This window comes from Heliangelus exortis, chromosome 3, assembly GCF_036169615.1.
Source record: "Heliangelus exortis chromosome 3, bHelExo1.hap1, whole genome shotgun sequence".
Classification (NCBI taxonomy): domain Eukaryota; kingdom Metazoa; phylum Chordata; class Aves; order Apodiformes; family Trochilidae; genus Heliangelus; species Heliangelus exortis.
Genome location: NC_092424.1, coordinates 81,655,365 through 81,668,143, shown reverse-complemented (window position 1 = coordinate 81,668,143; position 12,779 = coordinate 81,655,365). Strand labels below are relative to the sequence as shown.

Below are 12,779 nucleotides of genomic sequence, written 5' to 3'. Positions count from 1 at the left end.
CAGTTACACAGGGACATTCCACACCTTTTGCTGGACCTCACATAACAATCCATCTAGCACAGACCTCATGTGAGTGGCTCTCAAACATTGGGAACCAGTGGGATTACTGGGAGCCTAAAGAGCACATAGTGCTGGTCCTTCCTCTTCTGCTACAAGAAGCAGGAAGAGAAGGCAACAGAGAAGCAAGCACAGAACAATAATGCAGAAGTGAAATCAAGAGAAACTACTCAAGAACAAAAGATATGGATAAAAAAAAAGCAACAAACAAGCCAAAACCAAACTGTAGGTTTACTTTATCCTCAAAGCATGAGTTCAACTGAGAATGACTACAATTACTTTTACTGCTTTAGAATGTGCTTCAGGAATTCTTGGGCTGAGGGAATGACTGAAGCAATGGCACAGTTAAAATTAAGGCCATGCAGCCACTGTGGAAATGAGAGTGGTCTTCAAGCACACCTTCTCTAAGGAACAAGTACCTCTAGAGAAAACTGTGACAAAGCTGTGCCCATCTCCCTCAGGAACACCTGAGTTCCTGCTCCAGGCACCTCTCATCACTTGTTCAAATGGCAGAAAGGTAAACAGACACACACGCTGACAAGGATGAGCTAGATGTCTCCAAAACATACTCATTGTCTACTGTCTTCAGCTGTGATTTTAGAAATTACTGTATTCTGCACCCTCAAAGAGAGGAGCAGAAGAGAAAAAAGCCTATGTGGATTAGATACAGGGACTTTCATATTTTTAAAGTGCTGACTGTTCTGGATTTCTCCATTTTTAGGAAGACAAACTTAATTATTAGCAGAGTTGCTCACACAGAAGAGTTGTTCACTCCCAAGTCCAACAGAAAGCAAATTTGTTTAAGCAAACCCTCAAAAAGCAGGAGTTTATTAACTCCAGGCCACTACGGGAATTTAAGGCATGTTTTTACTGTGGAGAATATCCACATTTTGCACATAGTATTTAGGTGTGTATTAAGAACATAGTTTTTTGCCAAAAAAAAAAAAAAAAAGCGAAAGGAAAATTTTCTGGCATGTACTGGCATTGCATGTCCTGATGAAATAGAAGCCACATGAAATGATGGAATTGTGCACCCATAAAAAAGTCATTCTGAATAGCCTAGGACTATGTAAGTGTGTACCAGATGTGTCTGTTCACCATGTTCTATCAGGCTTCTGAAGGTTTAGTATTTCTTGTCTAAAGTACAGATTTTAATTTTGTGCTCTTGCTTCTTACACGTGGAATAGAGCACCATATGCAGAGCTGCCCGTGACACAATTCTGTAGACATTTAGGGGATTGCCACAAAACTGCACCAGCTCTAGTACAATGGTGCATAACTACAGATTGTGCTTTACCTGTGGCCACATGCACTGAATTTTACTAAAAACATAAATAAAAGGGAGGAGGATGCTTGGTGGTGTCACCTAAAAAGGAAGGTAGGATCTGACCAACACAAACATGTGGTAACAAGGTGCACATGACTGTGCCTCAAAAACATCTGCCGAGGTTTCATGGGGGTTTCCCAAGAGCAGATTTACAAAACTGAATTCAGCATCATTAATTTATTGCCTTCCAGGGACTGAAGATACATTTACTGGAGGACATAGAATTGATTTAGCTTGCACTTAGCTTTATTCGTGGGCAAAGGAGATGTTGAGGATTTTTTGGTTTGGTTTTGTTTTTTTAAAGCAATAAAATAAAAATGTGCTGCTGCAGCCAAGAGGAACTCCAGACTGTTACTTATCTTTACAAGTGACAGCTTCCCTGATCACACTCATTTTATCAGGGCACACGCAAGTTAAAGACTTGAGCCATTTCTCCTCTCCTACTTGAATCTATCAGCATGTCCTTCAGGTTTCCACGGTGTTGTCACTCGGGTGATTCCCATTCTCACATCTTGCTTTTGCCCTCCCTCCTCCTCAGTTCTGAACACTCCTGCCTCCTTAAAAAGACAGCCTGCTGAAGTGTAGTGTTCAGCTGACTTCAGAACCATCATACTCCTCCTCAGGGGGAAGCAGGATGCACAGGGCTCCAGGTACTCAACTGGCGTTCACGTGTCGAAAAAAGAAAAAAAATATCCTTAAAAACTTAAGCAGAGAAACTGGAATTAACTCATTCCAAAGCATAAAAGCATCCATCCAGGCTTGGATTTTGAGACTCAAAAGCTATAGAGAAGACATTTGGCTATAGAAGGTTTCCAATCCCCCGATTTCCATATGCGTCTCTGGGTGTTGCAGCCACCTTTGCCAAACCGCCTAAAATATTTCATAACTGACCAAGTTAACAGGAGGAAACGTTAGCCCACAGCCCCCTTCCCTTCCTGACAGTAACCTGGAGAACATAAAGGAGACGCCTCACGAGCAGGGATGCCGAGAGCATCCCCCTCTCTGGGCCAGCCTGGCCGACAGTCCCATCCCGTGCCCAACAGGTTTCAAAAGAAGCACTGTGCTGAAGGTGCCCGGAGTTCAGCGAGGAGGTTGCTCCTGTGCCTGAAAAAAGGAGCAGTCCCAGCAGCTTGTTTGTTTGTTTGTTTTTACAGGGGAATACAGGTTCACTCATCATTACAATAAGCACATTCACTCTCACTCTTAGAGGGTGCAAGCCTTCCTAACTCAGAGCTGAGTATGAATGAGCCTAGTAAGAGCTGCATACTGCAGTCTAAGGCAGCCTTTTTCAAATTTGGGTCAGTCTGAGGCACCCTGGTTGAAAAAGTATTGCCACGAGCATAGTAAATTAGCATTTTATATTCCCTTCAAGTGCTTTTTGAGGAAATTAGCCTTCATTACAGCTGCATCTCCCCTGTAAACACAGCAAACAGAAAATACCTCTGCCGACAAGGACAGCATTGTAGGGCACAGATCACTGCCAGCACAATGGTTCACGATGGGCAAGCACCGGGCAGCATGAAAAGATCCCGGTCTTGGTACTTGAATCTAAACTGGGAAGGCAGTGAGCTCACAGGACTGCTGCAGTTCTGTTTCCCAGATTTTGGACCATTTTCATGGTGTGACAAGCACTGGAGCGAGTATTTTTGGCACTGGTTGGGGAGGTTCCTCCGCAGGAGAGTGCAGCCAGTCAAGCTTGGCTGGCACAAGGCAGGGTTTTTCAAAACGTCTTGTGCTCCAATCGGAAAGCAGCCGAACGCTGCTCTTCTTAGAAAAGTGCTGCCCTTGTCCTTTTTTTCATGAAAGTGAACTTGGTATTCATTAGGAGGAAGCCAGAGCTATTTCAGACATGGAAGACAGCAGACACAAATCAATAGAAAAAAATAACTTCTTTTTATTTACAAAAAAAATCCAAATATTGGATGCTGTAAACAAAATTCACAATCTGTTCCCTCTAGAGTCTGTTTTCCATCAGCTCTTTTTTCTGCCTGTGACAAAGCCTATAGTCAAAATGTTCCAAAAGAGCAATCCAAAGAGCAGTTTGCTGCAACAGGATGCCTTGCAGAAGGCAACAGTTGTAAGGAAATCTGAGGGAAAGCAAATCTGCACAGACTCCTACAGACTGCAGGAGCCTGCAGTGCTTTAGCCAAGCTGTCTTGAAATTTGCAGGCTTTTTTTTTTTTTTTTTTTTACTATTTATTTTGTTAGCAAACCATTATTACAACAGCAAAACAGTACACTGATTTTCTTTCTTGCAAGGGAAACTCTCTGCATAAAGAAAACCGTACAAAAGAATATATTTAAACAGGAGCTGAGTATGCAATTACAGTTTTTCCTTTTCTGTGCAGTTTTATCTAACACATATTATTTTCTCAACAAAAAGAAAAAAGCTTTTTTTTCAACTGGTAGGAGCTTCTGACATGATGCAAACCAAGCATTTAATTAGGAGGTGTTTAGAAGATTTGTGTAAAGGCCTTTGTGCAAGATAAAAACTTATTTTAAGTGCAATAAGAAAAACTAGAAAAATATCATCTTTCTGGTCTTGTAATTGCCCTTCTATCTCTAGAAGAAATGTTCTTGCATTTGGGAGGATAACTACATCTATGGAAAAAAAAATAAAATTTCAAAGTTCTTAATTGTTCCACAGTTACCGCTTTTGACCAAGTTCAGTGCCCTGATGGTTAAGAGTAAATTCAGCTGCGGCACAAGCAGTTTTACTGTAATCAGGTCAATGTTTTTAATCAGTTCAGCTCTTTAAAAGAGGCACTGTCTCTTGTAGCACAAGTTCTAATCTTACATCTGATTGGATGGGAAAAATGAAGTCTACAAAGCAAGAACATAGTTGTTAACTTTAAAAGTACCAGTGTGCTGAAGAGGAGGGGAAAAAACAGTTAAAAATAAGTCAGACTTCATGGAGGGGAAGGTGTGCAAACCGCAGAAATAAACCAGCTTTGAAAAGGGCTTCTTATTTTACTCTTGGCCTGAACTCATGCCTTCTTCCCACCTCTAACACCAGGCACCTTTTAAGCTACCAGTCACAGATAAAACAAAGCTCCACCAGTTCCACCGCTTGATCATTAACATATGCAAAACAGATCCCGAATACCTATATAATATATATAAAAACATATTATATATGTATCAAAACGCAAAGGCTGAAAGGTGCAGTTTAGCTCAGAGCCCTGCTGCATGCACTCTAAGGTAACTAGCTGCTGTCAATCATTAAAAAAAAAACCCAAAAAAACAAAACCAAAACAAAATACAATGAAATTTGAGCTGAGAGGAAGTAAAACAAAACTTTCTTTCAAGCAATGGAAAGAAAACGGTCCTTCAAAGGCAAAAAAAAAAAAAAAAAATACATGGGGTCATGTACTATCAGGGCTCTGCGGTTGTAGCAGAGCTATAGATTCTCAAACCCTTTTAAGGAGCAGATGAGTCACTTATTTGCAGCAAATAGTTGTGGCGAGAGAAGACATACCACATTACCAGCTGATCCTACTTCCCCAGCCCTTCCCGGAGCTTCCGCTAGCAATTCCTCCCAGGACCTGGAGACAGGGGGAAATAGCAGGCCAAGAGCACCCGTCCCGGCCCCTTGGGGTGGCTGAAGGGGGGAGCTGGGGGATGGGAAGTCCAGCGAGAGGCTGGAGCCAACGCCGGAGGAAGGGAAGGTGAGGATGAGACCTTGACGCCGGGGGAACGGCGATGGAACAGCTTTTAGTTTTCCTGAAGGACTCACGGGGAAGGTGCTTCAGTAAACAAATCCTGTTAGATTGCCTCCACAGTGAAGAAAAAAAAAAAAAAAAAAAAAGTACAAAGCGTGACAAAAATAGATGTACCTTGCTCGCTCCGTCGGGAAAACACACTGCCAGGACACCAGTCCTCTCCCTGCCCCTGCCTCCTCCAAGACCAGGCCTGCCTGCAACCAGCCAGGGCACTGACAGACTTCCTTCAAAAGCCTGAATTCCCTCTTCTTTTCTTTTTTTTTTTTTTTTTTTCCTTTCCCCCCCCCCCCTCCCCTCCGTAAGAACAAGCAAAATATTAAGAGTCAAGTGTCACTGAGTCATTAGGTTTTCAAAGCCCAACAAAGAATTTAACACCTTCAGAGATGGCACTGAAGTGAAAACGACAGCGGAGGTTGCTTTTTTCCCCCTGCTGGCCTTTTAGGAGAGGAAATGAAAGTGAATGGTTATTGTTCCAATGTAAAGTGATTCTATTTAAATAAAGTACAGTACTGAAATTGTAAATGCAGTGTGACAACCAGATCAAAGATGTTTAATATTTGCATAAAAATATATATATATTTTATATATATATATAAAATATAATTTTAAGCAATCGTGCAACACTCTTAAAAAGGGTTCATTTCACATTTGCTAAATTCTAGTGGTCCTGGAATGCATAATGCATTCTATGAAAAATACTCCTTTAAATATTAACAATTAGTGTTCAAATCACCAACTAATACAATATTCTTTAGCTGTCAGGGGGTTTAAATAAACCTATCTTTGATCCACGTTCCACTGAATTACACATCATGGAGGTATACAGTCACAACATTAGTGGGTTAAATGTCAAAATGGCATTACAGTACAAAACAGTTAAAAAAAAAATCAGCTAGTCATATGCTTCTCCATCTGTGGAATTATTATGGCTCACAAGCAACCCACTGCATTACTGTAATCCTTGTTCTTGCAACCAAAGACATTATCTGAATCCCACCTTAATCCTGACTGGTTCATTTACTCCAAATTTCTCAGGTGTGGGTTACAAATTCACTGCAAGGTGCCCACTGTCCTATGACATCCTGTTGCAAACTGGAAAACACATAGTACTTTATTTAAACATTCCTTAATTGCTACATTTGCCTAGACCACATTAATATATATTGTGTGTGTATATATATAGATATACACCTATAACATGTACATATATACACACACAAACATATATACACACATACACACACGTACCTAGGATAACAGCACACCGACATAACATTAACTCTATACAGGTATTTGCCAAGAAAAAAAAAAAAATAGGGCATTTCCTCCACCACCTATTCACAAGCTTATGGGGTATTTTTCATTTGCTTTTAATCCTTGTGTCCCTGATAAAACAAAATGCATGGTTAAACCACAAAACTAGATTTGTTTCTCACTTCAAATTTTATGAAGGCATCAGGCACTTTTACTGTTGGTGTGTACAAATATAGCAACATCTTTCTTTTCTTTTATATGTGTATATATATATCTATATATATACTCTATTGTATCTTCTCTGCTCGGATAACTTATTTGTGAAATCTTTGGTCCTTGAGTATGTTCTGTTTGCCACAGCTGGTTTTCCTGCATTCTCACATTTTTAAAATGTGAGGCACGCACACAGCTGGAAATAATGGACTTTGTCATTGTACGTGTTTCTGTTTTCCTAACTGTACCAACCCACTACTGTTCATTTGGAGCAAGCTGTTTCTGGTAAAGCATTCTAGTCAAGCAAGCTATACATTCTACACAGTCAACCCAAAGACGGCACTTGCTGCAAGCCCCAAATGCAGTAATTCCAATATACATTTTTATTCAGCTTATCTCTGCTTTATGCCTCTAACTTTTAATTCCTGAATATATATAGAATTGTTTTTTGTGAATTTTTTTCTTTTTGTTGTTTTTTTTTTTTCTTTTGTTTCTTTCATAGTCTCCCTTTTGCAGATCCCATGCTAGAGTAAGAATAAAAATAAAAGAAAATAAGGCTTTCCCACCTTCTCTATGCCAAAGCTATGGGAGCAGATACTGCCAACCCATATTGTCATCAAGCATTCCTCCCTCACTTATTTCAGGGGAAGCTGGTTGCTTTTAATGACAGGCCTCTTGTGCTATGGGGTAGGATCCAATTATTCTGGGGTTCTTTCTCGATCGTGCTCCCATTATTTATTAGAAGAACCACAAGCTTTTCCCAAGCTTGAAAACTAGAGCAGATCATCATTGCACAAAACACCCCATTTCAAAGGGACACGTTGCCCCTTCCTACGTCTTAGAAAACATTCTCCCCAACAGATCTACTAATTTTCGGTCCTTAATTACAGGGCAGCCAAGTAGAGTATGTGTGCTGCTGGCAAGGAAACACCGTCTGAACCTGGGCAATATAGTAATTGCTGAAGTTGGCATCTGCTACATATGGGGCTGGTTGGTAATAGCAGGTGACATTGGCCACATTGGGGATGATATTTTGCTCAGCTAGGACCCGGATGGCCAGCATGGTGATCAGATTCAGAGTCTGTCTCCTCTCATGTCCCATCAGACACACTGTGCTCTCATTCACCACACCGTGAAGGGTCATGAGATAGTCATACTTGCGGTCCTCTAATCCCACAAAGTGGTTCTGCAAGTAGGACTCCAGCTTTCTCTGCTGTTCTCCAATGTCTGAGAAGTCAATGAAAAACCTCGAACACATATATCTCTGCAGGGACTTTATCTCGGATTCAGAGGCAGCCCTAAAGCCCCTTACCAAAAGGTTGCAGTACTTCAGAAGACCACCTCCTCTGATTTCTTCTGGGTTTCTGGTGGCAATTATCTTGTTGCAGAGGTGATCAAAGGCTTCCTGGAAATCCCCATAGACGCTCTCACCAATGATAGTCGGGTGAAAAGTTTCAGTCATCGGATTCTCTGAGCACTCATAAAAAAGCAGCAGGGAGTCCAGCTTGATTTGAAAGGAATCGACACTGAATTCAAACTGCCGTCTCAGAGAGTCCACGAATTTCAGCTCTACGTTTTTGCCACTGTTGTTGGACAGGGAGATGAGACTCCATCGATCTGAATCATTGCATACTTTTACCATTTTCTGCACATAAGCCTCCTATAATTGGAAAGACAAAAGGAGCAAATGGAGACACGGATGCAAGACATTTCTCCTGTGCTGCAGCTGTTCACATCTATCCCCCCCCCCCTCCATCCCGTCCCACTGTTTCTTAAAAAGATTTAATGGAGCCTGCTGACACAAACTGGACCTGAAACGCCTAATGTGAGAGCCTGGAGTACTGTCACTGCAAAAGGATTATAGGGTAGGGTGTTCTACTGGGAGTGTGTCAAGCAAGGGAAGCTTATTGTAACACCGCTTCTTTCAGTCACTTCTAAATACATCTACACATGAAGACTATGGCACAGAAGAGGTCACTCCTACAATCAGATATGAAACCTTTTTGATCAGTTTTCACTTCTCTCTCCCCTCCGCATACACACACACGCACACAGAAAAACTTAGCAACTCCCCTCAATCCTGTTCTTTCAGTGTGCGTTCCACAAATCTGCCCCATATTCTAAAAAAAAAAAATCCCTAAAAAAAAAAAAAAAAAAATCCGAAAGGCATTTGGCATTCAGCCTAATTCACTCGGAGAGAGCGTGCCGCTCTGCTGGGGCATTCAGCACACGGCAAAGCGTGCCCTGCAGATATTAAAGCCACCTATGGCTCCCCGCAGACACCCCGGGAACCGGGAGGGTAAACCGAGTTGCCGCAGAGCCGGCCCGGGAGATCCGGGGCGCCCTGCACACACCCGCCCCAAGAAAGGCAACGCTGCCAGCAAATCAAACCAGAGAGAGGGAGAATGAGGAAAGTAATTAATACTGAGGAGCCTCGGCCAGAAGGCTTTAATGCAAACTGCTCCTCGGTTTCTAGCGTGGGGTGCAAAAAAAAAAAAAAAAAAATCACTCACGGTCCCCGTGGGTCTCGGGGTGCGGGGGGAGCTGCGTCCCCTCAGAGCACCCCTCCACGCCCGGAGGGGAAGGTGCCCGCTGCCCCCGGGCAGGCGCTTACACCTGCCCGTTCCGGGCGCCGGGACAGCCGGCAGCTTTACCTTGAGGGTGAGCGGCGTGATCTTCTCCTTGTTCACCCCCTCGGGCAAGAAATCCAAGAGGCAGTCCAAGACCACGTCCTTCACAGTCTGAAACTCGGCTTCCCCTTTGAGGTCGGCGCAGAAGATGAGGTCCAAGTCCTTGTAGCCCAGGCCGCTGTCCTGGTGCAGGACATGGCTGGCGGCCGAGCCGTTGAGCCGCACGTCCCGAAGGCCGATGCCCTTCTCTTCCAGCCGGCTCCGCACCACCTTGACGATCTGGCGGGGCTGCATGGCCAGCGTGGGGAAGTTGCCGCGGCCGTGGATGGGAATAGTCTCTCTGAGGATGCGGTCCAGCCGCTGCACTTGCTCCCAGCTCAGCACATTGCAGTGAGCACTCTCGCAGCCGCCCGCGTAACTCCCGCCGGGGCTGCCGCCGGCCTTCTCATCGTCTGCCATGGTGCGCGGCCGCCGCCTCCCCGGGCTGGATGGCACCGCTCCGGCTCCTCACTGCACCCCCCGGGGACCCTCTTCCTCCGCGCCTGGCAAAAGAGGAGGAAGAAGCGAGCTGTCAGCAGAGGCGCGCAGCCGGCGCCCGAGCTCCGCTCCCCCTGCAGCCGCCCTGCACCGCCGCACGGTACCCACTGCCCCTTCCAGCGGGATAGAGAGCGACACACCTTTTGAGTAAATTTAAAAAAAAACAAAAAAAATAGGGGGAGGGCAGAAGAAGCCCTCGGAACCAGGCGGTCCTGTAGGGCAAGGGAACACGCCCGACCTGCCGAGCTGCCGCCGCCGGAGGGGCTGTCCTGCTCGCTGCCGCCGCAGGCTACCGCTGTCTCCGGAGCTTTCGTAGTTCTGCTGGAGAAAGGTCCCCAGTAGTTTTTATACGGGGTTTCTCCGCTCTTCCGGGGCTCCGAGTCACGGCGCCCGCGTCCCGCCCCCTCCATCTGCATGGCCGGCCTCGGCGGTGCCCCCGGCACGCCCACGCCCTGCGCACCCACGGGCCGCCCCGGCGGCTCCCCGTCACAGCCCTGCCTGCTAAGGCCTGGCCTGGCCGGGGCTGGCCCGCCCCTCCGCGCCGGCGGAGTGCCCAGCGCGGCCCAGCGCGGCCGCCCCGCCCCGCGCGCAGCTCCTCTGGAAGATCCGCGCGGCGTAGCCTATTCGCATTCCCCCACTCCGCACACGGCTTTGAGCACTCTCCATGGGAGAGGTAACAAGTGTAACCCCTCTCCTTGCATCCGCAGAGGGCGCGGACCCCCTTTCCCCGCGGCAAGTTGCGCACCCGGAGGCACCCAGCACCATTCTTTCACTTTTTTTTTTTTTTTCTTTTTATCTTTCCCCTTCCTTTTCTACCACTCTCTTCCCCGACATTCCCGGTCATCCCAGGCACAGCCAAACTTCATACCAGAGCGACGGAATTTGGCAAAGGGCCCCGCTCCGAGCAGATGCCGAGGATCCCGGACCGTGTGGTTTGAGCTGCTCAGCTCCTGACCGAGATTTTCAAACCCGCCTGCGGCAGCGCAGGGACATCACGATTTCGTGCCTGCCCCGTCCGTCCCTCCCTTCCCTCTTCCCTGGCGCGGAGTTGGGGGGAGGGGGGTGAACAAAAATCCCGAGGAGCACGGACGAGGCAGTGCCTTCCAGGGGAGCATCCTGCCTGTGGAGTACAACTTCGTTAACTGCGGAGCGGCAAAAGTAACATGTATGATGTACACGTACTAGATAAGCACACATATATTTTATTTCCAACTGCATTTTATATAACATTTCGTAATAATGAATGCATCTGGATTTTTTTGTGTTTTTTTGTTTGTTTGTTTTCCGCCGACTGTTACAAGTGCCAAATATATCTTACAAATTCTGTTTGAACCACTCAGCGCAACCCCCCCGGACGCAGCAGCACACCCGAACTCCAGGAGGGGCGGGCGGAGTTGGGAGTCTCCCCCGCCGCCTCAGTGAGCGCCCCGCGTAGACCCGCGGTGCAGACGCGCAAGTTGCGCTGACGGGGATGGGGGGGTGAGGGAAGAGATCGCTGGGGGGAAAAGGGAAAGGGGGCTTTGGGGGGGGTTATGACGGCGTTGCGTCACCGCTCGCAGTTTTGTGACGCGAGGCAGGAAGGGCCAATGGGTGCGTGCAGCGGCGTGACGCCTGACCTCCCCAGCCCGGCACTTCGCCAAAGGGAAGGGTCCAGGGTACGGAGGTCCCCGACGGGGCTTCCCGCCCCTTCCCCCCATTTTTAACACCCCGCTCCCCCCCTATCCCGCCGAAGAATGGGGCTAGGGGGGAAGGAGGGGGGTACAAAGCTCTGACTAACTCCTGACCCTGGCAAGCTGGCCCAAGTTTACCCCTCAACAACAACAAAAAAACAACCCGGGGGTCGCGCTGTGCCATCACCATCCCCCGCACCCCGTCGAGGCGCTGGGGGCTGTGCAGGCGGGGAAGCCCCCGGCCCCCCCTTCCCCCCGCGCCACCGCGTGTCGCAGCCGTGGGGCAAGGGCGCCCCCTGCCGGGCGCCGGGCGCGGTCCCCGCGGGGGTGGCGGGGGGGGGGTTAGAAACGGCGTGCTGGGCGGTGGGGGTGTGGGGTTTGTGGAGGGGGGGGTGGCATTTGGGAACGGAAGGGATTTGGCGTTGAATCTTTTGCCGTCTGTTGTCCCTGCTGGGCTGTCCGGCTGGGTGAGGCTGGGTGAGCCTGAGCCGACCCGCTGGGAAGGCGGCGCGGCTGGTAAGGGAATGGGTTTGTAGCGTTCTGTGCCAGTGCAATTATTAAAACAAAACAGAAAAAAAAAACCAACTAAAACCAGATAAAAAGAAAAGAAGGAAGCTTTTAAGATCCGAATGTATACTAGCGAATGCCCGAAAGCAGAAGCGGAGCAGCATGCACTCACCAGCACACTGGGTAGGGTTTGCCAGTTTATTTGAAATAATTATTCGGACTAATAGGGGCATCATCTGGCCCGCTGGAGGGAACCTGGAGCCCGCTGCTGGGGGGGCTGAGCCACTGCCGGCTGCCGCTGCCCGGCGCAGGGAGCCCCGACTTTGCCTGGAGCATCGCAAACCGGCTGTGCCTGCCGGGTCCAAGCAGGGCGGGCAACACGGAGGCATCGCTGCCTCTGCTCAGAACAGTTTGTGGATAATCAGGAAGGTTAAAACACAACCACACTGAGCAACGCCCCGTTCCCAGTCTGGCTTCACTCAGGTGAAACACAAATTACTACGGAACGTGATTGAGTCTTTCAAAGGGAGAAACTATCTCCTTATCAATATCTCTTGCAGCTGGCTAACTGATTTCTAGAGCCAGGGCCTGCCAGCTCATCCCATATTAAACTAGGCCATCCTCAAGGAAATGAGAAATCCCTGGCTAGAAGTTGTCAACATTTAATTTACCTCGTGTTTCTTAACACATTGCAATGAAATTTTAACAGTATTTGAAATCCTGCAGAGTGCATTGGTGCATTTACGCTGGCCAGTATGATTTGAAGCTATTTTAAATTACTCTTATTTCGTTTCCCTTTGAAGTGTGATTTTTAACCTCTCTTAAGTTGTTATTACTTGCACACTTAATCAGAAAAATGGGC

General features: G+C 47.1%; 1 protein-coding gene across 2 annotated transcripts; it reads right to left on the bottom strand.

The window, feature by feature from the left end:
• Window positions 1-5,628: 5,628 nt before the first annotated feature.
• TENT5A (terminal nucleotidyltransferase 5A) lies at window positions 5,629-11,235 on the bottom strand. Of its 2 annotated transcripts, none has more exons than XM_071741481.1 (3): window positions 10,609-11,235; window positions 9,228-9,745; window positions 5,629-8,233 (listed from the first exon to the last, which is right to left on the bottom strand). In XM_071741481.1, exons 2-3 carry the CDS (start codon window positions 9,660-9,662, stop codon window positions 7,454-7,456), a joined length of 1,215 nt encoding a protein of 404 aa, XP_071597582.1. In that variant the 5' UTR covers window positions 9,663-9,745; window positions 10,609-11,235; the 3' UTR covers window positions 5,629-7,453. The 2 variants fall into 2 exon arrangements, with proteins under 2 accessions (XP_071597582.1, XP_071597581.1); XM_071741480.1 differs by lacking the exon at window positions 10,609-11,235 and adding an exon at window positions 9,979-10,152.
• Window positions 11,236-12,779: the final 1,544 nt, after the last annotated feature.

Bases quoted from the DNA above. Each gene is read 5' to 3' on its own strand.
- TENT5A (XM_071741481.1), bottom strand. From the start codon at position 9,662: ATGGCAGACGATGAGAAGGCCGGCGGCAGCCCCGGCGGGAGTTACGCG. The intron at 8,234-9,227 runs GTAAAGCTGCCG...TTCCAATTATAG, and splicing joins TCACGCCGCTCACCCTCAAG to GAGGCTTATGTGCAGAAAAT.